The following is a 25968-nucleotide window of genomic DNA, read 5'->3' as shown; positions in this document are numbered from 1 at the left end:
GAAAGAGGTGACATGATAGGTCCAAGTCAGCATGGATTTGTGAAAGGGAAATCATGCTTGACAAATCTTCTGGAATTTTTTGAGGATGTTTCCAGTAGAGTGGATAAGGGAGAACCAGTTGATGTGGTATATTTGGACTTTCAGAAGGCGTTCGACAAGGTCCCACACAAGAGATTGATGTGCAAAGTTAGAGCACATGGGATTGGGGGTAGTGTACTGACATGGATTGAGAACTGGTTGTCAGACAGGAAGCAAAGAGTAGGAGTAAATGGGTACTTTTCAGAATGGCAGGCAGTGACTAGTGGGGTACCGCAAGGTTCTGTGCTGGGGCCCCAGCTGTTTACACTGTACATTAATGATTTAGATGAGGGGATTAAATGTAGTATCTCCAAATTTGCGGATAACACTAAGTTGGGTGGCAGTGTGAGCTGCGAGGAGGATGCTGTGAGGCTGCAGAGCGACTTGGATAGGTTAGGTGAGTGGGCAAATGCATGGCAGATGAAGTATAATGTGGATAAATGTGAGGTTATCCACTTTGGTGGTAAAAACAGAGAGACAGACTATTATCTGAATGGTGACAGATTAGGAAAAGGGGAGGTGCAAAGAGACCTGGGTGTCATGGTACATCAGTCATTGAAGGTTGGCATGCAGGTGCAGCAGGCGGTTAAGAAAGCAAATGGCATGTTGGCCTTCATAGCAAGGGGATTTGAGTACAGGGGGAGGAAGGTGTTGCTACAGTTGTACAGGGCATTGGTGAAGCCACACCTGGAGTATTGTGTACAGTTTTGGTCTCCTAACCTGAGGAAGGACATTCTTGCTATTGAGGGAGTGCAGCGAAGGTTCACCAGACTGATTCCCGGGATGGCGGGACTGACCTATCAAGAAAGACTGGATCAACTGGGCTTGTATTCACTGGAGTTCAGAAGAATGAGAGGGGACCTCATAGAAACATTTAAAATTCTGACGGGGTTAGACAGGTTAGATGCAGGAAGAATGTTCCCAATGTTGGGGAAGTCCAGAACCAGAGGTCACAGTCTAAGGATAAGGGGTAAGCCATTTAGGACCGAGATGCGGAGGAACCTCTTCACCCAGAGAGTGGTGGAATTCTCTACCACAGAAAGTTGTTGAGGCCAATTCACTAAATATATTCAAAAAGGAGTTAGATGAGGTCCTTACTACTAGGGGGATCAAGGGGTATGGCGAGAAAGCAGGAATCGGGTACTGAAGTTGAATGTTCAGCCATGAACTCATTGAATGGCGGTGCAGGCTAGAAGGGCCGAATGGCCTACTCCTGCACCTATTTTCTATGTTTCTATGTTTGGATTAAAACACATGGTGCTAGTGGTAAGTAAGCCACCTCAAGGTGCTTTTTACTCATGCCTCTCTTGCAGCTGACAGCACTACTCAAAGTAAATGGACCAACTGCCATTCAGCCGACAGAAATGGAGACCCACTTTTTTGAGGAGCTCCTAATCTGCCATCAGAGCAATGATGGCCCCCCTCTTCTGACCTACTAAGCCAGTTTAGTGCACCAGCAGTGATGGGAAATAGCATGGACAGGAGCAAGCTACACACAGAATTGGCTGAGCGTCAATTTCCAAGTTTGCGGCGCCCAAATTTTCTCTTCAAGCATCGATTTAGCATGCGATCTACAGCACTAAAGCTTCAAAATGGAACACTTCTAATGTTAAAGGTTACCCGTCAGTATTTTAATAAACATATTAAACACCATTTTTTCATTCCTATTTCGATGAATTTGGAGCCATCTCAACAGGAGGCTCCTGTGCAATATTCCCTCTAATTTGTGTTTTGGGTACTCCTTTAATGGACTGCACGATCCATTCGAATTTCTGCCCATGCGCGGCTTTTCCATTGTGAAGCCGGCAAGCAGCCTGTACGGGACCTCCAGAGCGTTGTGCCGCCATGTGGCTTGACGAGAACATTGTCACACGTGTATTTGGGGGCCCAAAACGAAAAAGAAAGCAAACACCAGATTTTCCAAGCACACTGCTATAGAAATCTGCAGTGAAGGCAAATGGCTTGTTATACATTTTTTTTTAAAGAGAGAAAAAGAAAGAGGGAACTAGAGGGAGAGTGCATGATAAAGCATTGAAGATAACATTATACATCCTGCTCAGCCACAGAATTATAAACAAATAATTGCGAATAAATTACAAATATAATTTTCATCATGATCAACTGGAGAGTTTGTATCAGACCATTCCTGTGCACCCCATGGCAGCCAGCTAAAAAAGCCAATGACACTGTCTGAGAGCAGACAGTTCCTGTGCACTCCACCTAAAGGCTGGGTAGTTTAAGAGGATGAGAAAGGGGAGAAAACAGTGATGAGAAAAAGAGGCAGTACCTTACCTCAGGGAGGAAAACGCCACCACTAAATGACAAGTGGACTAATTAGTAATTGTATAAAATAACCTCCCAGTTCCAGTCAGAAGATAATGAATTAATGTCCTGCTAATTAATTCCGTTCTAGTTTTAAAATTTTTTATTCACGCCAATTTTCTCCTCAAGGATGACTCCTTACTGAGGTGCAATTTATGCCAGTCATGCTCACCCAAGTTACCAATATTTCATGAGTGAGGCTTTACAGTGCATCAGGGAGGCTATTCAACTGCAAAGGCATCACAATCTAGCCCCATTCTATCCACACCCAAAGTTCAGACATACAAATTGCCAGTAGGAGTTACTGACTATCAAACAAGAGCAGGAAAATTAGCTGATTTTCCCCTCCCTAAGTCATGGTTGCAGTGTCCCTATTGCCACCCCGGACAAAACATTGACCTAGCTGGTTAAAATGGTTCAACTATTACATGATAAACTAGCTGGGCCATCAGGGGAGCAATTTAATTATTTCCACATAATCAAGCTATTAAGCAGTGTCTGCTTAAAGACACTGCAAATTTTATTGAATTTGTTAATGACCTTTTATCTGCTTGCAAATACTTAAGAAATAAATAGCTTGAAATACTTCATGTGAACACATGCACTAGTGCTGGTCGCTTACCAATTAACATCGATTCCCTCTGGTATTGTTTGGTGAGATGAGACCGTTTCGTCAAACAGAACATATATCTTTCCAGGACATACCAGCACATTTCATAGTAGAAAGGATAGCGGAACTTGGCATTAACCTGAAAAACAAGGGATATTTACACACAGACTGCAGTTTGTGGGAAAAAGGAAAATTGGCAAATAAATCTAAAAGTGCAAACATAGCAGAGAGCTGTGACAATGAGCATTGCACAGGATGGTCACACGGAGATGGTGGAGGAAAATACATCAGAACCATTTCTTCAGTGCACATTCATTTTAGGAAATATTCAAAGGGATTGTGCATATTTTTTTTTTAAATTCATGTCGTGTAACAAGCATTTAATATCCATGATTTTTGTTAAGGTTTGGGTGGGGGGGTGGGGGTGGAATAAGGCAAAATGGGGAGAAAAAGGAAAAACAATCGTAGAACATTTATTAATGAAAAATGGTCTTGGACTAAACTGTACTGTTCTGATTCAACTGGAATTTCCATGAAGTATTGGCTGAACACCCTCAGAAATTGTGTAATTAGTTGAAAACGGTCATTTACACGGTTTCTGTGGGGGGATTGCCAAAAATACAGGAGATTGGGGGAACCACTAGAAATTCTACCCAATGTGTTTTATTGAAATGCTGTTCACAAGGTGCCTAATTTACAAAATTGTGCACATTTCTGTCACAAAGACAGGTCAATATTTATTAATCATTTGGATTAATGTCGCAACTTGGAGCCAAATGAACCCCATTTCTATTGACTGTGTCTTCAAACGCTATTTCAAGTGTATTTTAAAGTTTTGTTATGATCACTTGAGTCATTAATTGACTGTGGCAGCCAGAACAAGTCTTTCATTGTCCAAGGCTACCAAGAAACTGCATTTTCTTCCTATGATTAAGTAGCACCGCAACAGAAAACCTAAATTAAAAGACCCATTAATAACGTATAGAACAAGAATAACCCTCTGAGCAGAATTTTGAAAACGATACAACTTAACAATATAATTTAGTTTAGTCAAAGACCTTTTAAAAAAATTAATAAATGTTTTATGGGTTTTTTCTCACCAATTTTCTCCCCTCCGGGTGTTGACCGTGACGGTTCAAAGAGTGTCAATTACTCTCCGGTATCTGGCCCAAATGGTTATTATTCAGGAGTCTCGGTACCAAGTATCAGCAAGCTATTTGACCATAAGGGGTCATCACAGCCAAGCCGAATCCTGTTCTCATCCAATGTCCTGATGCACACTTCCAGCAGGGGATGATGGATAGCAATTAAGAATGAGAACATTGGCCAATTGTCCCCTTTGTAATTAGGAGCACAGAAGCTAATTGTATGTAGCGTACCGACTGCAGTTGTGGCTGAGATTAGAAATCTCACCACACACTGGGCATCAAACCTGGAACCTTCCTGGCCTGTAAGGCTCAGCTACTTGCTGACCCATTAGGCGAGTCTATTACCCATTACCATCCTATGCATTTTTCTAATTTTGTAACATTATATAAAATCTGTTGAAAATCGTATTTTAGTTGATCAACAAATTTGCACAGATAGCCAAAGGATTATGGTGGGGCATTTTTGTAATTTTAAATGGAAGCGCTCCCAGTGGTTTAGAAGCGAGTTCATTGTAGTGAGTAGCTGAGCTATACAGATCTCTGTGTGACAATGTTGCTTGGTAACAGTGACTACCCCTTCAATTTACTGTCTTTTTCTGTGGAAAAGTGCCTTTGCTCAATACCTGCCACTCCCTCTCCAGTGACATGGGTGAGTTCAGGATCTTCCCAAATAAAAGTCATCAATATTACTGTAAAGTCACCTGATCGCGACAGCACATCAAAGCAGTTTACATCGACCCAGCTGTAAATTGAACTGGATTGAGCTGAGGGCTTTAAAGGACTTCTACATTTGCTCCAAGGTTACTGTATCTGCAGCGTTGGTGTTTCAGCAGCTGCAGACATTCTTGCTAAATTTTAATCTATGTCGGCCAGATACTCAAATCTCACTGTCAAAAATCAGCTCGAGATGCTCACACAAATTAAGAGCGCAGTAAAGATAAATTAGTGTTGGAACTGTATTCATCTGTCCCACACATGTAAATCTAGGACCGGTGACCTGTGTTTTTTTAATTCCCAAAACCATCCTTAGACAAAAGGGGCAGCAAGTGACTTTCTTAGGCTTCTGTCAATGCTGCTCAGAGCTTTCTAAGGGAAGCCCAAGGCATGTCACTCATCAATTCCCATTCCTCAAAATAACCTGATTGAGATCAGCAACTTGCCTCATGGGGAACTTTGAACACAATCTTGCCAGCACCTCAGGAAACCAACACTAAATCACAAACAGGGATTTACAGTGACCACATTCTGAAGTCTTATGAGCCAAAAGACTCCACTCAATTAGTTTCTTAAAGGCTTACATGTAATGGCTAGGAAAGCTAGGTTCAAGATCACCCCAACTTCTGTCGTCGAGCTACAGTATGCGGAGGACGCCTGCGTCTGCACAAAACAGAGGCTGAACTCCAGGACAGTCGACGTATTTACTGAGGCATACGAAAGCATGGGCCTTATGCTAAACATCCATAAGATAAAGGTCCTCCACCAGCCTGTCCTCACCGCACAGCACTGCCCCCCAGTCATCAAGATCCACGGCGCGGCCCTGGACACCGTGGACCACTTCCCATATCTCAGGAGCCTCCTATCAACAAGAGCAGGCATTGACAACGAGATCCAGTGCGCCAGTGCAGCCTTCGGGAAAGAGTGTTTGAAGACCAGGCCCTCAAAACTGCCACCAAGCTCATGGTCTATAGGGCTGTTGTAATACCTGTCCTCCTGAATGGCTCAGAGACATGGACCATGTACAGCAGACACTTCAAGGTGCTGGAGAAATATCACCAACGATGTCTCCGCAAGTTCCTAAAATCCCGAGAGGACAGGCTCACCAACATCAGCGTCCTCGTCCAGGCTAACATCCCCAGCATTGAAGCACTGACCACACTCGATCAGCTCCGCTGGGCAGGCCACATAGTTCGCATGCCAGACACGAGACTCCCAAAGCAAGTGATCTACTTGGAGCTCCTTCACGGCAAACGAGCCAAAGGTAGGCAGCGGAAACACTACAAGGACACCCTCAAAGCCTCCCTGATAAAGTGCGACATCCCCACTGACACCTGGAGGACCCTGCCCCAAGACCGCTCTAAGTGGAGGAAGTACATCTGAGAGGGCGCTGAGCACCTCGAGTCTCAACGCCGAGAGCATGCAGAAATCAAGCGCAGGCAGCGGAAAGAGTGTGTGGCAAACCAGTCCCACCTAACCCTTCCCTCAACGACTATCTGTCCCGCCTGTGGCTCTCGTTTTGGACTGTTCAGCCACCAAAGAACTCACTTCAGGAGTGGAAACAAGTCTTCCTCGATTCCGAGGGACTGCCTATGACGATGAGGAAAGCTAAGATAATATTGACGATGAAATTAAGTTCAAGATTTCCTTTTCACCAATTCAATCTTTAGTAAAAGAGAGACTATATTAATGTTTCATCCATTACACAGATGATCTCTCTTCCCCTCGTGTTCTGCCTTTGCCTTTAATGTTGTGCATTAGTTCAGGGTCAGCAAACCAAAGGGAGTAACTGCACAACTGGTCTAGTTTGGAATTTAGAGTTCTGAGGACTTGAGGTTATCGAAAGGCACTGAGCATGGATACATACACTGTCCTCTTCTATGGCACTCCCAGCAAGCTTCCAGATGCTGTTGCCTTTTTTTGAGTAATGACAACCATTACTCAGACTTCTGAACAGCTGCAACATGCAGCAATTTCTGTTCATCAGTCCTCTGCACACCAATTATAGTAAACCATTAGAAAAATGACCAGTTTTTGTAAATTAAGACTCTTGTAGTCTGTTTCCAACAAGAGGAGACCCAGTTAAGAAGTCAGCTATCACATATGCACATTCAATATAAAACTTGACAAAACACCTACCAGCATTTGATCAAAAGAATGTTAAAATCTTACACTTGTGTTTGTTTTTCTTGGCGCAGTGTGTGAATGACTTCACAAGAATGAGTGTGTAAAAATATTTGCATTTTCTTAAGTATTTTCAAGCCTAGGTCCCACCATCAGCCTTTGGAAACTACAGTTCAATTTTTTAAGGATGCAAAATATGTATGTTTTGAAATTTACAAACAGACATTTAACCAATCCCTTATGAAGTATCAATATTGTAACTTTAAGTGTTTAAAATGACTCTGCACAGGGTGAACCTCCCTTCCGGCACCCTCGGGACTTGGCCTGTGCCGAGTGAGGGATTTTGCCGGATGAGGGGAGGTCATCAGCCCGAGGGAGGGGGGAGGCGGCCCGGGGTGAGGGGTGGGTTGGGGTGGAGGTCGCCCGAGGTCGGGGAGGAGGTCGGCGGCCCGAGCAGGCCCGGAGAAGTGTCGGCGGGCCGCGGAGAAGCGTCAGCGGGATCAGCTAACTGTGCACAGAAAAGGGACTAAACCTGGAACCTCCCTGGTCTACTACTTACTCCATGTTGTGCACTTACCAACCGATGCACTGGGGAAAGCCGCACTAGTTTTTTTATTTATTGCATTTGTTTGAAGCAATTAACTTATGTTAGCTTGGCCTAGTGGTAACACTCTTATCATGGAGGAAGGATTTTGACCAGCCATGTTCTGCGCATGCGTCACCCGGCGGCCGGGATTGGTGCCGGACGAGGGGTGGTGCCGGATAAGGGAGTCCCAAATAAGAGGTGTTCAAACCTGTACTCGGAATGAGAATTTAGGTAGATTCAGACCTCAGGTTTGACATCAGACTGTCTGAAATGATCCATCCTTTGAAACTTTGAATGTTAACACCCTTGTGATCCCTTAGCTATTGTACAGCTGTTTCATGTACCCCAAGGAGCGTGGATAATAACTGCCTCCATTTTCACCTTCATACGATGATATATCACTTTCTTGAGCATGCTTATCCCACAGGAGGATTCGAATCAAAGAGATTCAATACCTCACAAGTATATTAAAAAAAACTGAAGGTATTTTTATCCTGACGAAATGGTACTGACAGTAGGCACATGGTACTCTGCCATTAATCTATCTCTCATATATATTTATGATACATATGTCATTTTCACATTGTGTTTTCTGCCCGTCTCTCTCCTCTTGTGTGTCTTTTTCCATTCTCTCTCCCTATTTCTGTCCTTTTCTGCTTCTCTTTCCCTTTGAGTGGCAGGTGGTGGATGGCAAAGATAAAACATTTTGAAGTGCGCACTTGGGAGGGTGTGTGTGTGTGTGCGTGCGTGTGTGCGCGCCTGTGTGTCCAAGAGAGAGAGCGCGACAAGGAGCTAACAACATTAGAAGAGGAGGAAAGAAAATTAGTGGGAAAACACAGACAAGGAGCTTTTTGTTAAATTTAATAAATTGGTGAAGATCATGTGGAAAGATTATGGTCATAAGCCCATATTTTAAAACTCCATGGTATATCACACTTGTGCAGCAAGTACAGTTTAGAGTTCAATATCAATTGAAAAAGAACCAAATATCTGATCCCAAACAGTAGGATTATCTACTGCCAAGCCAATAATTTCTCAGCATCACTAACAATCTTGTCAACCATATTTTTATTTTGCAAGACATTGAATACTTACAGAAACACCAAAATTCAATACAACTGAGACCTTCTTAAGAGAGATTTAAGTTAACATCCCAAGGTAACAAAATGCTAGGTAGGTTAGTAACAAGCACATATCCAGTTAAACAAGAACAGAAGTGCATTTCACTTCTTGTTACTTTCTAATTAAACTTCTGGGAGACAAATGTGAAGATCTACTCTACAGAGATAGCCCTGATGTTTATTCGTAGATGACAAACCTATTGTTTTGATCTCCTTTAATGAAATTCTACCTTTTCTGTGTATGAAAAAAAATGGTATCACACTGGTGCCTGTCAGCTACTTGTAACATGAAAATGCTGAGATGCCTTTATTTTCATTGGGTTAAGTGGGATTTTAACCCAGTTGTATTTAAAAAAATAGTGCAAGTACTTGCTTCCAGAGGTAAAGAAGTACCCACCATCTTATAGCAATATGCAATAACTGGTGTCAATGTTATGATACATTATTAATTCCAATGGGGGCTCCCATTGTTGTGACAAATGGTCGAGTCAGAGCCACTTTTAAACAAAAAGGATTTGATTCCTATTCCAAGCCATGCTAGTGTTCAATTCCACAGGTGCCAGCAGTTCTCACTCAAGTGACAATTCTTCACATATCAGCCTAGGCAGCGATTGTTGTCAGCCTATTTGACAGTGGGGGGCCATCACAAGCGGCTCTGACCCCAGCTGGTATCCACACTTGACACATCCCAGGGGAGGTTATTGGTCATCAATTTAGGGTGGGAAACCGACCTGATTTTTCCACTCCCTAGCCTGGCAAATTTTAGTGTGCCCACCAATGACCTGGCTAATATGAGCTAACTCAGTACGGACCATGGACCAAACCCGGGATCTTCGTGTTCTGCATGGCTCAGCATCATTTAACACAGTAGGAGCCTATGATGCCATTTGAATTGTATGAGCACCAAATATTATTTTACAGGCACATAAATCCAGACTGGATTTGCAAAATATCGCTACAATTAGCATCCTCACTATGGCATCACGTCCCTTCTAAAAGCAGAATACAAAGAATTTTAGTTGGTTTCCATTTTGGGATATGATGCAGACTCCAAACTCACTAGTCAGTGGCAGAGCAACACCTGTCATATGATTTAAGATTCACAAACTGAGGTAGACTGGGTTAGCAATTCAAGAATCACTTCACAATATTACTAGTTCTAGGGTACATACTTATCACTCTTAACGAATTTCCACACGACCTTTACTTTGATGAAATGCAATCAGTTTTTTGTAGCCTCCTCTCCTGAAGGTGCCAACTCCAGTTACAGCTGAATGGGTGCCAGCAGGCTTCTGGTATCTCATCAACATGGTCATTGTCCAAGTGTGAGCCTGGACAATGAATGACCACAGAAGGGAGTACAGTTGAACCTGATCCTCATCTCACCAGATATCCATGCATGTGCATTTTCCAGCCGGAGTCACTGAATCGTGATCAGTAGTGGGACCCAGGGCACTGAGTGCCACATTGACACATGCCGTTGCTAATATTAGCTGATGCAGCACAGATCAGGGATTGAAACTGGAGTCTCGCACTACAAAGTACACTTATTCATGAGGTCAATGCAAGTTCACTTAGTTTTTCAAAAAATGTTATTTTTGACCAGAATTATTAAATGATACAAAGTGATGTTGGGATGTTTTTATGAAGCTGTATGTCTCCAATTGTAAGTCATTATCGTGGTTTCCCTTTTGCTATAAAATTGGAGGGAAAATACTATTAAACGTTCAAGAATCTTCAGTGGAACACATAAACCTATACAAGGGACAATAAATGTTAAACCCTTGACATCAACTTAATCAAAAATAGCACTAAATTGTCCTTAAAAAGCAGTTAGTGTTTTAGAAATACTCTGGTTTCAGAAACCTTTTAGGTTTTTAGAAATACTCTCCACATAAATAAACAAAAATTAATATGATCACAATCACCATTACAAAAAGTATCTGGACCTTTGAGCCAATAAAATCATTCTGGATATTTACTACAAATATATTCTTGCAACACTACATCATTTAACTAGTGCAAAACTTAGCCTGTTAACCAAAGCGTCAGTAAGTGATTCTTATTTAAAGGGAATGGGTTCTGGGGTGCAGGGGGAAATAAGGATAAGAGCCAACTATAAGATAAGATGCTTAATGCTCCTCTGATGGTTCAGTAGGTAAATGCATCATCCAGTCTGGTACTGTGGTGTAACTGAGCAGGAAAGCCACAGGTTGAACTCTTTGGCAGATACTGTTAGTTGATCTCAGCTGGGTTGTCAATTGGGGCATGGAATTATCCTTTTATTGGACGAAGAAAAAGTCAGCTAAAATTCCCATCCCTTATTGATATCCTGTGACCCTTACTGGAAATTGCATATATGTGGATATTTGGTGAGAACCGGATCAGGGTTAGCTGAAAAGCAACCCAGCACCTCCACCTCACCACTCGTTGAAATGCCTACTAATAGTCACAAAATGTATGCACGAAAAGTGAGTGCTTAAATAATGTATCAGAATGCTGTAAGTGCCGTGGAAATGTATTCCAGGTGAGAGAGCACCTTCAGATAAGGAGAGGAAATAACTAAAAAGGGAAAAATTGCACTGAGTCTGCATTTATTAAAGATAAATTATCATGGAGATGACTTACCCGAGTTCGATCCTCAATCCCATAGATATAAAGCTGCATAGGAATATTAAAGCTGTGCAGGAAATTTCCACCAAAAACCAATGTGTCTACTGGCGTGTATACAGCATGAATCCATCCTGAAATTAGATTAATATGATGTGAGTTTTGTTGCAGTTTGTCCATTAGGTAATGTTAAACAAAAAGTTTTGTTCAAACTCTTAAACAAGTACCCTAACTGACACTCACCATTTAGGGTATCAGGGGAAAAATGAACACTTGAAAAAGTACTGAAGGGCCATTAACAACTGAGGAACTGTATCCCAGAAGAGGGGAGGGGATAGGGTTCATTGGGGAAGAGTCACAAAAATTCTATTTTTAACTACAACACCGTATCTGTGAGTTAATTAAATTGAAATAAAATAGTGAAAGGATTCGATGTTCAGAGGGAAAGTCATTATAACAAAACACAGCCCTTAGCCAAATCTAGTGATGAGCTCCTCCGATCCGGCCCATGCAGCTCCTGCTGGTTTCGTATGCAAAGCTAACTTCAGCAGCTTTGGACTGCAGTTCTTTAAAGTTTTAACTAATCATGGTGTACCTTTTACCAGTCCAATAGGTCTGGGAATTAAAAAAAAACAGAAGATTCCAGGGCTTTGTAGGCAGGAGAAAAAGGAGAGGAAAGAGGAGCAGAGGAAAGGAGGATGTGGGACTCAGGTTTGGGATATGGAGAAGTCTAAGGATTTTTTTTGAGAAATCTTGCTTTTCTGTTTATGAGGTCTCATTTTTTTGTACAGTAAGTAGTCTTACTGTTTCTGTAGAGGAGTTCTGCTTTGTGTGTTAATGAGGGTCTCACATTTGGGGGTCTTGCTTCTGTGTATGGGATTCTTGCATTTTTGTACATGGGACCTTACGTTAATGTGCAATCATATGAGGCCCTCTGATTGTTTTTGACATGTGTATCTGGCTCCCAGCTCCAAAAAGGTTGGGCATCCGTAATTCACTAACTCACTGGGTAACCAATTCTGTGAGCACCACAGAGTATCTAAAATAGCAATTCAGGCCAAATTCTGCTTTGTAGCTGCTGTTGTAATTCTGCATAAAACCAATCATCTATCAGGTACAGTCTGTACCACAGGCTAATCAATGGTCATCCAGTTGCATGACAAGGAGGTGAAGGGCATTTATTTTATTACCTTATATCATCACTGACTGAGGTCAGTCAGTGTCTGATGAAAATATGGCAGGCAATGAGGACAACACATAGCCACAGGTAGCCAACACTTCCCTTCAACATTTCACACCAGGGGTTCACTGGCAATGTATTATTCAGAATCTTAATTTGCTAGTAACAAAAAGGCTGTGAAGCCATTGGCTACATCTGAATCAGTGTTAAATATTTGTAAACAAGAACACGACTTGGTTAAAATCTAATTTCTCCCTTGTCCCTACAGTACTTTAATAATGAGAAACGATTTAGGAAACCAAAAGCTTTGAAGTAAAAAGCAAAGTATATTCTCAGTAAAATGTCCATTGGAACTGCAGGCATCAAGCTATTAATATTTCCTCACACTTTGGACATTGACGTACCAATGTTTTCAGAACTTGTCATCTCTCATAAATCAACAAGGTACATCAGTGTGATAATGCCAGCATCCAAATAATGCAGGACACTTACAGGTTATTACTGCATGATAATCTTTACCATTACACCATGCACACTAACACAAGATAGGAGGTCAGAGGTTTTCTGCAAGTGTTTACACCACTCTACTGACTATAATAGAAAGTGCCATTGCCTTAAAGCTATGCAGCAATATGAATTTTGAAGGTACACAGTTATAAAATTATTTTTTTATGAGGCGTGGGGGGGGGTGGGGGGGGGAATGAAGAGGTAATATCTTACAGTAATGTCACATGAAGTGTATATAATAGAACTAAAGAAGCATGATCCTTTGGAATTGTTCATTACAAGCCACTTGACAACAGATCAGATCGTTATCCTGCAGATGATAAAGGAAATAGATTTCCAAAGATTCACAAATGGAATAGGACAGATGAGGCTTCATTTAAAAACTCAATTTCCAGGCATAACACTATGGGAAAATAAGAGATTGACCCTCTTACTAAAACAACTCATGTCAAACTGAATGCAAAATGCACTTTATCTTCTCCGACATGTGATATTTGATGCGTCTCAGTAAGATTTAAAATAAGCTCATCAAATATATAGAAATGCAGCAGAGGTAATGGTGAATTACATTGTTGTCTATATATACATTTGCTGATGCTACCAGTCACTTAAATATAAATGGCTGACAGTTAAGAATGATTCAGTGAAATTGAATTATTTACAGCAGTTTATGCCCCACACATTTGAAGCACTAGCTAAAAGGGCAGTGCACAAAGGAATGCCTCCTTCTTTACAGATTCAGTAAGATTGTATTCACCCACAAATCCCACCCTCCACCAATCTACTGATGTAGATAATGTAAAGTGACAAATAATAATAGCTGTCTTCAGTTACCTGAAGGGATCAGAAAGGTATATCCTTGTTTTAACTCAATCCTTTGGCATCCGTCCACTCTGTCCCCAAGGAAAATATCACCTTGCTTTCCTGACAGAACCCACTCTTCATAAATCTCCAGATTGTGCGATGTAGGTGGAACTAACCAGAACACCTGAATGAGACAGACTACTTATAAAACTGAGATGCTTCAGAATAGTCACATTTTCCATTGCGTTACAAAATTTTAACTCACTAATACAATTTTAACTGCGAAAATAATTAAATAGTACATATAGTACATTTGCTGTTTAAGCCGCTAAAGATACACAGGCAAAATAAGATTCCATTTTAATTTGTTTATAATTTTTTAAAATGCTGTGATATGCGTGGACCTTTCCATGGTCCACGCCATTTCATTAAAAATCAAAACCATGCTTATGAAACAAAATACAAACCCCCTCTAACTCCTAAATAAATTAGTAACCACTCAACAAGGTTTGAAAATGCTATAATTAAAAATTCTGCAGGAGCAGAACTGAAAATAATATACATGCATATAATAGAACCATCTTCAGTTCAGAGATATACAGATAGAGATTTAGATAGATAAATATATCGTTGTAATAATAGCCATTTACGAGATGTCCTATTACACAATTCCTTAAGCCAGTCAGGATGTGATTATCTCACGGTCAAAAGGCAGCAGTGCAGTAGGGAGGTGTGATTGGGTGCTACAGGCCACCAATTTTTCTGGTTGTGGGTGAACTGGGCACTGAACCAACGACAAGTAATTCTGCAATATAATGGGGCGGAGGATGAACATCAGATCACTGCACAGTTCACCAATCCCACTTTTACTGTTCCACTGCCATAAACACCACACTGTTAAATCATAACATTTCCAAAACAACAAAGCATGTGGATGCTCAATTGTATTGTGCCATCAGGAACTGGGATGCAGATTTCCACTTTCTATTGCGTTAACGAGAGTAGGACCAAACTTCACTAAGTGAGGGGGGATTGGGGAGACAAAGACATGAGAACAAAGAAAAAAAGAGCAATTCACTCTGGTAACTATCATGGATTTTCTCGTTTCAGATCAGTAATAAAGGTTGCATGTTGGCAAAAGGCAGGCAGAATGGTTCTATTATATGCATGTATATTATTTTCAGTTCTGCAGAATTTTGAATTTTGAGGACTTTAATCCTCATATAAACTGGGCAAATCAAATTGGCAAAGGTAGTCTGGAAGATGAGGTCATAGAAGGCATTCGGGACAGTTTCCTAGAACAATACGTCGTGGAACCAACCAGGGAACAGGCTATTTTAGGTCTTCTATTCTGTAATGAGACACGGTTGATTAGCAAAGGATCCTCTGGGGAAAGAGTGATCATAATATTGGAATTTCACACTGGGTTTGTGATTGAAATACTGAAGCCCCAAAACAAGTCTTAAACTTAAATAAAGCTAATTAATAGTTATGACAGTAGATAAGCAGTGGCAAACATTTAAAGAAATATTCCAAAATTCTCAACCAATATACATTCCATTGAGAAATAAAAACTCCATGGGAAAAGTGATCCATCCGTGGCTAACTAAAGAAGGTAAGGATAGTAGTAGATTAAAGAAGAGGCTTATAATGTTGAAAAGAATAGTATGCCTGAGGATTGGGAGAGCTTTAGAAATTAGCAGAGGATGACCAAAAATTACTAAAAAGGGAGAAGAGAGAATACGAGAGTGAACTGGCAAGAAATATAAAAACTGGTTAAAGAGCATGTACAAGTATGTAAAAAGGAAGAATGTAGCAAAATTAAGTGTTGATCCCTTAGAGGCTGAGATAGGTGAAATTATAATGGGGAATAAGAAAATGACAGAGACTTTAAACAAATTTTAGCATGGATAGAGAATTGGTTACGGACAGAAAACAGAGAGTAGGAATAAACAGGCCATTTTCCGGTTGGTAGACTGTAACTAGTGAGGTTCCGCAAGAATCAGTGTTTCAGTCTCAGCTATTTACAATCTATATTAATGACTTAGGTGAAGGGACGAGTGCAATATATCCAAGTTTGCTGACAATACAAAGCTCGGTGGGAAAGTAAACTGTGAGGAGGACACAAAGAGCCTGCAAAGGGATATAGTCAGGTTAAGTGAGTGGGCAATAAGGTGGCAGATGGAGTATAATGTGGGGAAATGTGAGGTTATACATTTTGGTAGGAAGAATAGAAAAACAGAATATTTTTTAAATGGTGAGAAATTATTAAATGTTGGTGTTCAGAGAGAATTAGGTGTCCTAGTACAAGAAACACAAAGTTAGTATGCACGTACAGCAAGCAATTAGGAAGGCAAATGACATGTTGGCCTTTATTGCAAGGGGGTTGGAGGACAAGAGTAAGGAAGTCTTACTACAATTGTACAGGGCTTTGGTGAGACCACACCTGGAGTACTATGTGCAGTTTTGGTCTCCTTATCTGAGAAAGGACATACTTGCCTCGGAGGTGGCACAACAAAAGTTTACTAGATTCAACCCTGGGATGAGAGGATTGTCCTATGAGGAGAGATTGAGTAGATTGGACCTATACTCTGGAGTTTAGAAGAATGAGAGGTGATCTCATTGAAACATACAAGATTCTGAGGGGGACTGACAGGGTAGATGCTGAGGTTGTTTCCCCTGGCTGGAAAATCTAGAACTAAGGGGCATAATCTCAGGATAAGGGGTCGCCCATTTAAGACGGAGATGAGGAGAAATTTCTTCACTCAGAGGACTGTGAATCTTTGGAATTCTCTACCACAAAGGGCTGTGGATGCTGAATCATTGAGTATATTCAAGGCTGAGATAGATAGATATTTGGATTCTAGGAGAGTCAAGGGATATGGAGATAAGGCAGGAAAGTGGAGTTGAGGATGAAGATCAGCCATGATCTTATTGAATGGGAAGATTTCCATTTGTTAATTATAGTTAAATCAAAAAGTGTGCATTAGAACGTGTTTTTTACTTCACGATAAATAGCAAACTGTGAAAATCTTCCTCTATGGTATTTTGCACTCAGCCATCATGTCGTTTCGAAAGCCTAACTTGTAGGCAAGATATTCTTTTCTTTAGGGCAGCCTGACTATATAACACTCGCCTTCTGAGAAGCTGATCAGGTTATTGGTTTCCAGATCTTTGACATTGGTAGCACTCCACAAGAGTTGGCCAACGTTGACTGGTAATTTATCCCTCCACCCCACACCTCAGAAAGGATCTTATTTCCACCAGGAATGTGCCATGTGGACTGTCATGATGCAACGTATACAACTTGCTTTTCCATGCTTAGCTGGCTTATTCACACATCTAGCCACAGGAACACACTGAAAAACAGTTCATGTAGCTAAACCACTGAGCTATGCAGTTAGCTTCCACTATGTACGTGGGTGCAAAAATGCCATTCTCAACTAGTTCAAATCATTTAACAAGTTATTATATAATGGAAGATCAAGATCATGGGAAATCATATTCTAAAGTGTATGTAAGATTTGGTTGGTTGGTATATTTTCTGGGAGGGGAGGGGGAAGATTGCTATATTTCTCCCCATCTCTTCTGCAGCCGGTGGCTTATTTTGGGACATGCTTTCACAAGTCCCTCCAATACCTCATTTAGCTAACCATTCTTCATGTGAGAATTTAGACAATAAGCATCAGAAGCTTGCTCACCACTCTCAGCCATGGAGGATATCACACGCAAGCATATCCTATCCTCACTCGATAGCCAAGCATGCCACTTTCCAACAGGATTCACTGGAGTGTGTCCCAATTGCTGCTCCAGATCAACTAACTCAACTCAGTCCGTGATTCAAACCTGTGATCTGCTGGTCCGTGTAGCTCACAATTATACTAGGCGGCACCGTTACCCAACAAGGGACCCCATATTTTTGGTTTTGATTTGTTATACAAAAAATTTACCATTTCTGTTCTTATTGTCCCCAAAATGTACCTCTCATTTGTTAATCCATGTTTAAAATGATCATTGCTTTAAATATCACCAAGTAAGCAGTTTTGTACACAATGTACTCCATTTTCAAGTTTGTTATTACAGCTCAAATGTTGCAGATAAACAAATGCTTCACTACTCACCTTCCCTCCTTGAAGAATGTGATACCAGACAGAAGTGCCACCAAAATCAATGTGAAAATCTGTGTAGCACCCTTTGACGCTCATTAAGCAGTACCTGCAGAGAAAGCATTTAACAATTAATCACTTCATGCTTTAGCAATCAGCAAGTTGTTGACCTACATGAGGATTCAATCATGACCAAGAACAGCAGCAAGTTATGTCCTCTAATGACATGATGGAGGTCAACAAGGACATAACATCTAATGCTTTAAACAGGACTGTCGTGCTTATTAATTGTAACAAATTTTCAGAAAAGTAATTTTTGGGTTTCAATATAATTTTTTGTCCTCCAAGGAAATCAGCAAATTACGTATGACCCTCACTGCATCATTGAGAACCATACTGCAGGTGTGTTTTGAAGACTGGGAGTGAAACGGACATGCTAGGGGAAAAAATGTGTAAAAGATGGAATAACTTCCAAATGGGAATTGGTTATTGGTTATAAGTCCAAAGTACACTGAATTAAAGGGGCAAATCAAAATGGTTTTAACATTTAAGAAACGTTGGTCGATCCTTTATTTTCCAAAAAAGGTAAAGGAAACATCAAATTATTCCATAATCCATCTCATAAATCCAGCATTCAAATTGAAAAACAAATTCTCAGTTTTAAGATGCCTGCATTTTAATGGGAAATTAATAAGTGCTCTCCTAATGCCTTCTCAATTGGAATGAGAAGATTTATTATAAATTTATCCATCTGTTAACATAGAGCCTCGACTTGTACACATCTAAACTAGTTGAGGAATTCAGCTAGCAAATTTATGGCCCACAAGCATGTGAACTTTGTTACATATTTTTGTGTGTGGAAAATAATTTCCTGCAATTCTATTGCATATCTGTAAAGCAGCTGCACCCAGTTTCACTAGTGAACAGAAAAAGCCAATTAGTGCCCTGGTTACACTGTACCAAACAGCAGGGCAAAATACTCATAATGCAATCACATACCAGCACTCGTCAATTACACTTCCAACACATATAATCACAGGCCAATATCCACATATAAGTATTTCTGGAAAAAAAACAATATGAAAATCTGACTGCACATCTGTAGGACAATCAAATAAACCTGCTGCAAATATTTGCTGCCTTCCGCTCACTGCATGAATCCTCAGTCCCGTTAGATTCAGCAGCAGCCATCAGCTGTAACTAATGGCTGAATCATACTGAACTGATGCTCCATGCACCTTACAAATAATTCAGCTGTTAATCTGAACCCACCATTACTCCGGTTGCTGCTGTTTGTGGGTTATGTTGTGTCAACGTTGCTGAACTCTTCTAAGGATCATTTATTGTCTCATCTTCTCTTCACTTATTGCCTTCATTTTAGAGATAGAATCTAAGCAGTATGCAGGCATTGCACACACTCGTCTGCTGATAGGCTGTGAAGGACTGTACCAGGTGGCAACAGCAGCAGTCTGCGGATCAGAGCTGCTTCTGGTAAGGAGACGTCCGCTGCCTAGCAACAGGATCCTGGATTGAGGTTGACAGAAAGATATGCACTGATGTCATGAAGACAGCTCAGGCAATTTACAGGGTCTAATAGTCTTTGTTCCCCATTGTTACTGTTACAGTTCTCCTGACTCAGCGATGGTAACAAGACCCTCCATGTTCCTGCAGAGTAATTGCCAGAGAGACCCGGGTGCCGATCAATACCACAACTTGTGTGAACCTGTATAACCTATTTCAGGAAACAGGCTGGTGCTTACATAACCATCATCTGTTTTAGGTTCTGTTATTGTGCAATTAAAGAGGCAGCCTCCCTGTAAGTTGGACACTACAGGACACTGGGTCAGGCTCTGTATATAAGCTTGCAGGTGACAGTGTGGAGATCTTAATTTTAATTAGAATTATTACAGTTCATATCAGAAGATAAACAAGAGGACACAATTATTTCTAATATATTTTTGAATTTAATCTTTTATCGAGTGTAGAATTACCACAGTAGAATATACAGAACGTGATTTTAAAATGGTAATTAAAATACTGGAATAGTTCTACAGATTACTCTTATTTTACAAAACAATATTTAGAATTTAAAATCTGTATGGATGACAAGAAAAAGATGCACATTTTGAAAAAAATGCAAAAAGTACTGACATAACAAACTAGCAAAGGCTTTATAACTACCATGTCCCACTAATGTAATTATAAAAATAACTGGAAAAAGCAATGTGGATGCTTTCTCAATATACATAAAATCAACCTTTCTCAAGCCCTAAACCTATTTTGTTAAGAGTTCATTTTTATAACACAACTGTCCATTTACGTGCCGACATCAACAGCTACTGTGCGATGTCATGTGTTTTTAGTAAAGCTCGGTGAAGACAAATAATACTTATACTGTATTTCACCTCGTCAATCAGATCACTTTTGCTCTAAATTTTTTACTCATCTAAGATCCATTTCCAAGTTGCATTTTAATAGTGTTCACAGGTCTTCTCCACAGCTTAAAAGGGGAATTAAGGGTTCTATCATTCACACAATGAACTGAAGCAATCAGCATTACTACAAATACTTTTATGTTCCATGCATACATGCTATCGAATAGAAAATCCATCACTGTCAGTAACAGCCATAAGACTCTAATAATACATTTCAGAAAAGATAACTAGCACTTACACGCTTCCTGTCACAATAAATACAAACATTTCCACAGAAAAATCAATTAAAATGACTAATACACCCAATACCTTAAGGAATAAAACAGTGAATTGGGAGTCAATTAGGCTTTTTGTCAGATCCAGGTGTCAGCTGAAGAGCTATGGGCACAGTAGGGGGAACATATTAACTCTGTAGCAAGACTAGAAAGGCAGTAGGGATTCCATCACATTTATTTAATGAGAACGATTTGCCAGTTTCTCATGGCAACCTTTCTGAGCTTGCAAATTAAAGTGTGTGATATTATTGTAAGAATACTTAGCTCAGTCATTTCAAGTTCCTTTGTCCACTATTTTAACAGAAACATTAACACATTTATTTTAGATGGGTCTATGCTGAGCCAGCTAACCTCAATCACTGTGGCCATGGGGAGCTACAATAAGCCTTCACGTGCCAGGTTGGGGGATGGGATAACAGGAGAGAAAAAAAGTCAGTCAAGATTCCCGTTCTCGTGTGATGTCCAGTAAACCCCACCCCCAGTAACCGCATGTGTGTGGCTATCACACGAGGACAAGACTGGGCCTTGGTGATGTCCATCTCACAATCAAACAGCTTGCCATCCCTCACTATCTAGACTTGGACTTAAAACTGGACCCGAGCATGAGTAAACTCTTCAGGAGAAGAGAAACAAAATTTGAAAAGGAGATATATATTTTTAATTATATATTAAAATTGTACATCTGCAGACAGACCCAACTTTGTTGCAAAGGCAAAACAACATTAAAATGGTGTGCTTCTAAGCCTGAGCGTATTCTAATTTACAGAGCTGCCTGAACAAACAACTGAACTCTGACAGACCTGTGGTTCTGTTTACTAAACAATTAAGATGATAGACCTGAAATTGCGATTGGGTGCTTCCGGCGGGCGAATGCCTCCGATTCGCAAGAAAAATACGCACCTGCCTGGTGCCTCTGTATCTTCGGACTCTTGCAGTCCTGGGCCTGCAGGCCCACATTTCCCAGGGGAGCAGGCGATTCGCCAGTGTCCCTGGGATCACATGGGCTGGCCCAACCAATCAAAAGGGGGGATTCCCATTATGCTTATGGAGATCCCCATAAGCATACAAAGAATGACATAAAAAACACACTTACATACAAATTAAATAAAAAATAAATCATGTTTAAAATTAATAAAAATACAAATTAACTATAAATAAAAATTACATTTTTTGAAAAATGTAAACATTTTTAAAGGGGTCAAAAATAACAAACTCATTTTAATGATTTTTAAATGATTTAAAAGATTTTCTTTTAATATTTATTTTCACCCTTACGCAGATAAAAAGGCGGCCCTATGCTTAACTTTACCATGTGAAAGGGTTTCGTGTGCATTCGCTGGGCAGTAGTTGGGAAAATAGCCTAACTGTCCGCCAGCGAATGTCCATTTCCTGTGCATGCAGACGATCTTTCAAGATGAATCTTGACAGATCGCAAGTTCCGGGTTTTTGTGCATGCGGAAACCTGGAAATTGCAAGGCACTTACGACCGCCTACACTTTGCATACACTGTGCGTACGCAGTCTTTGGCCCCGTGAAATCCGGACCTTTGTGTTCTCTGCTACGGCCTCCTGTTATTCCCCCCACTCATCTTGCACTCCCCTCTATGCCACACGTCTCAAAACTACAACAGCAAAGCTTCTAAAAATTAGCCATCAAAAATGTTTACAAATCAACATTTACTTTTTAAAAAGTCATCGCATACACCACAGATTCATTAAAACACAGGATTTTTTTTACCCCCTCTCAATAATACAACTCCATCTTGGTACAAAATAACATATTACCTGTAACTTAACACTTCTCTGATTAGAGAACCATCCAATATCCGACGAGAAACACCACCCAAAATCTATATATAAATTTAAAAGTTCCATTTTGCATGTTTTTTTTGGGATCTAAGGGACTTGAGCGATATGGGGATAGTGTGGGTAAGTGACGATGAGGTAGAAGATCAACCATGATCTTGTTGAATGGTGAAGCAGGCTCAAAGGCCGACTCCTGCTCTTATTTCTTATGTTCTTATCAGCCACTCAATCACACTCCAAATGTCACACTTCTTGCATACAAATTTCTGTGGTAGACTTGGGACTTGATTGGCTTAAATTTGACATACACAAAGCAGCAATAAATGACAACTGAACAGGTAATGTCATACTAATCAGTAAGTAGAAATGAAAACCACCAAATTCAAAAACCTATGAATCAAAATGGGCAGTCAGCAACAACTACAAATAAAACTAGACAAAGCAATTAAATCATTCAAAATATATTTTTAAAATCCTTGACTGCAAAATCCTTGGGTTGGGCACTAAGCTGAGCCCTAACTACTGAAAATAATGTATAATACAATGAATCACTAAAGAATTACAACAAAATTATTTAACTCATGTGTGGCAAAAAATGGAAGCATGTTGCCGTCCATAATGTATCATGGAATTAGTTTTGTAAATATATAATTAAAACACAGATACTGTCACAGAAAGTGTCCTTGTTCATATTTAGATAAACAATGAAAACATGAACAACCAGGATATCAAAGTCATGTCTGGCCAGGTTTCCAAGGAAGAGACCAAGACAATCAATTCATTTACAAGCATCTGATGGGTTGGTTTTTTTTGGGAGTAAAACATATGCTTTAATGATCTTTGCTCATCACTTTAAAATAAATTCTAATCCTAACTTGTTAAAATTGAGCTGTCCATCTGAAGCCATTCGAGAGAATGATAGGCCAGAGAGAGACTGAAACTTCATGGACTAACAGCAACAACCCCGATGTAAAGGTTAATGATCAGAGAGCCTTTGTCCAGTTCATTGTTGTTTCGAGTAACCAATGCTACTGCTTGTTATTTTACTATCTTAAGAGGAAGGATATTATGTAAATCTAAAATGCTTCTGATCTCATCCATTTACTGTTGAATAAATCTGTTTGGCAATTCTTAGCGTAAGCCACAGTCCAGTTAAGTGCTTATTCTACCAGCTTTTGAAGCCAGGAAAATCAAGTAACAGCATTTGATGTAAGCAATATCCCACATTGCAGTGTTCAGTTTCTGTTCGACCTCTGGTTCATTACAAATACAAGCATCTTATGGGTTTTGCTTTTGATACTGGACAGGTAAAGGCACGCTCCAGGTCATAGGAAGCAAGAGCTAATCTACGGGAGTAATCTAAGATACGGAAGCTGCAAAAATGAAAACCCCAAAAAAGTACCACCTACCTATCCACAGCACTTTTTGTTTTTGAAATGCCTCCAACAATGTTTTCAAATGGAGACCTGAGCTCATGTCTGAGGCTTGTTCATACAAATTCCCAGATGTATCACAGTTTGTTAGAGACACAAGCTAACAAGCTGCAGCTCTCTGCAGACACCTCGGTGTTCAACTTCGAGGAATGTCTATGATTAACAATAAGACTAGCTATTCAGAAGGTTCACCAGGACTTGTAACTCCTGTTCCTTCTAATGGGAAATTAAGAAAAAAAAAACTGCACAGAATCAATTTTGTAATAACCAGAATTTTATATCTTAAACATCAGAATAATATAAAACCTGAATTCTTCAACTTTTTCTGAGGTACCTTTGGAAGCAAAATGGTCCATGTACAAGATGTTCTGCAACAACCATCATCAAGAGAGGCAAACACAGCTGAGAGAAAACCAATGAGCGTGGAACGACTAAAAGCAGGTCTTCATATTTTGTAATGTATTTAATGCATCACACTAAAAGTTTGGCCACATTTGCACTTGTTTGGTTGAAATTTCTTCGTGATAAAACAGAGATAAATCACAACATACAATAACAAAGCAAATAAACTTCTAATAAAAAGCTGAAGATGTATATAAAGTCAGCAAAAATGACTAATTAATAAAAAGACAAACCAATCAAATTGCTCAAAGCTTCTCTGAATATCTTTTTGGTCGCCATCTTGGATTCTCATTAAATTTGGAAACCTAGGACTGGAAATTACATTTACAACACAACAGATATAAATGAGTACATTTTACAAAAAAAATTGAACTTATTTGCCTTTAAAATATTTCTCAGCATTTCCTTGAAGGCCTTTGCCGCCGAGAAGTCAAGGGCGTGTATTTATCAGGCTACCCAGAGCCAGTGCAAGCTAAACTGACTCAAAGTGGCAACTGGCTAAGATTCGTCACATAGATGCCAACAACTTGCATGTCTTCACAAGTCTGACCATTCAGACAATACCAGGATCACTTTTTGTAAAAACATTTAAACAAGATAAGACATATTTTTTGTGAGAGAAGCAATGGCCCACAATTTACTATAAAAGTAGCAGTGAGGCTAAAGGCGCTCACCGTTATTTATCGGACAGCAACTTCAGGCAAGTGCAGATGTGCAGTTAAACAGAAAAATCCAGAAGTGGCTGTCTGGGATGCGCTGTTCCGCCATAAGCTGTGCGTAATTGGCAACTCGCTGTCCGGCTCCCCATTCAAATGTACTGAACGGTGTGAAGTTCCTGCACACGTTGTAGATACGAACTAAACCCGTCACAGAAAGTTAAGGCTTGTTCATTTCAGTCTTAAGTAGCCTATTTAATGGAGTGATCAGTTTTAATTACTGCCAAACACCCTCTCTGGCACTGAAAATTAACTTTAACAAGTGTGGAGTCTCATTTCTTCAGCCTTTAATTGTTATTGGAGATTTAAAAAAATATATATATTTTTTTTTAAACTTTCCTTTGTCTCTTTTTTCTCTTCCCCTTAATCCAATCTTTCTTAGCCTCTCTCTATTTCTGTATCTTATTTGATATTGAGTTCACTATTCTAACTTACACTTCGTGATTCAGACTCTGTACTGTTCACCAACCATTCTTCAATCTGATTAAGGAGATGCATATAGGGGCCAAGTTTCGGCCTGAGTTGCTCCTATTTTTATGGAGCAACTAGTTTAGAATGGAGTATCTTAGAAATTGCAATTCTTGGCATTTAGTTTGCTCCAGTTCTAGTCAGTTAGAACAGTTTAATTTTAGGACAGATTTTTTTTCCAAAAGGGCCACTTCGGCCTGTTTTGCAAGTTTAGGCAGTAAAAATTTACTCCAAACTAACTTAGAATGGAGTAAGTTTGGATTTTTGTACACTCAGAAAAACCTTGCCGACACTTAGAAATCAGGCGTAGGGAACGAGAGATGGGGACGGAGGGGGAGGGGAGGAGGGGGTTTACAAACATTAACAACTTCACTTTTACAAATAAAGAGCCATCATCAATAATAAATGGTAAATAAATCAATAAATAAATCAATCCAAAAAAAATAAAATCACTCAATAAATGAAAAATTATTTCCACTCACGTACTGCAGCACGGGAGAGAAGATGGGGGGAGGGGTGAGAAG

The 25968-nt window shown here is 40.0% G+C and overlaps 1 protein-coding gene across 8 annotated transcripts in view; it reads right to left on the bottom strand.

The window, feature by feature from the left end:
- Positions 1 to 25968, bottom strand: part of kdm2bb (lysine (K)-specific demethylase 2Bb) — a 251822-nt gene that overhangs the window by 109502 nt on the left and 116352 nt on the right. For all 8 annotated transcript variants that reach the window (XM_070887826.1, XM_070887821.1, XM_070887820.1 and 5 more), the window contains 4 exons: positions 17926 to 18019; positions 13835 to 13988; positions 11332 to 11447; positions 3023 to 3149 (listed from right to left, as the gene is read on the bottom strand). In XM_070887826.1, coding sequence (XP_070743927.1) covers positions 3023 to 3149; positions 11332 to 11447; positions 13835 to 13988; positions 17926 to 18019 — 491 coding nt within the window. The remainder of the gene's footprint in view (positions 1 to 3022; positions 3150 to 11331; positions 11448 to 13834; positions 13989 to 17925; positions 18020 to 25968) is intronic.

Source organism: Pristiophorus japonicus, chromosome 8, assembly GCF_044704955.1.
Source record: "Pristiophorus japonicus isolate sPriJap1 chromosome 8, sPriJap1.hap1, whole genome shotgun sequence".
Classification (NCBI taxonomy): Eukaryota; Metazoa; Chordata; class Chondrichthyes; family Pristiophoridae; genus Pristiophorus; species Pristiophorus japonicus.
This window is presented reverse-complemented; position numbering and strand designations above follow the sequence as displayed.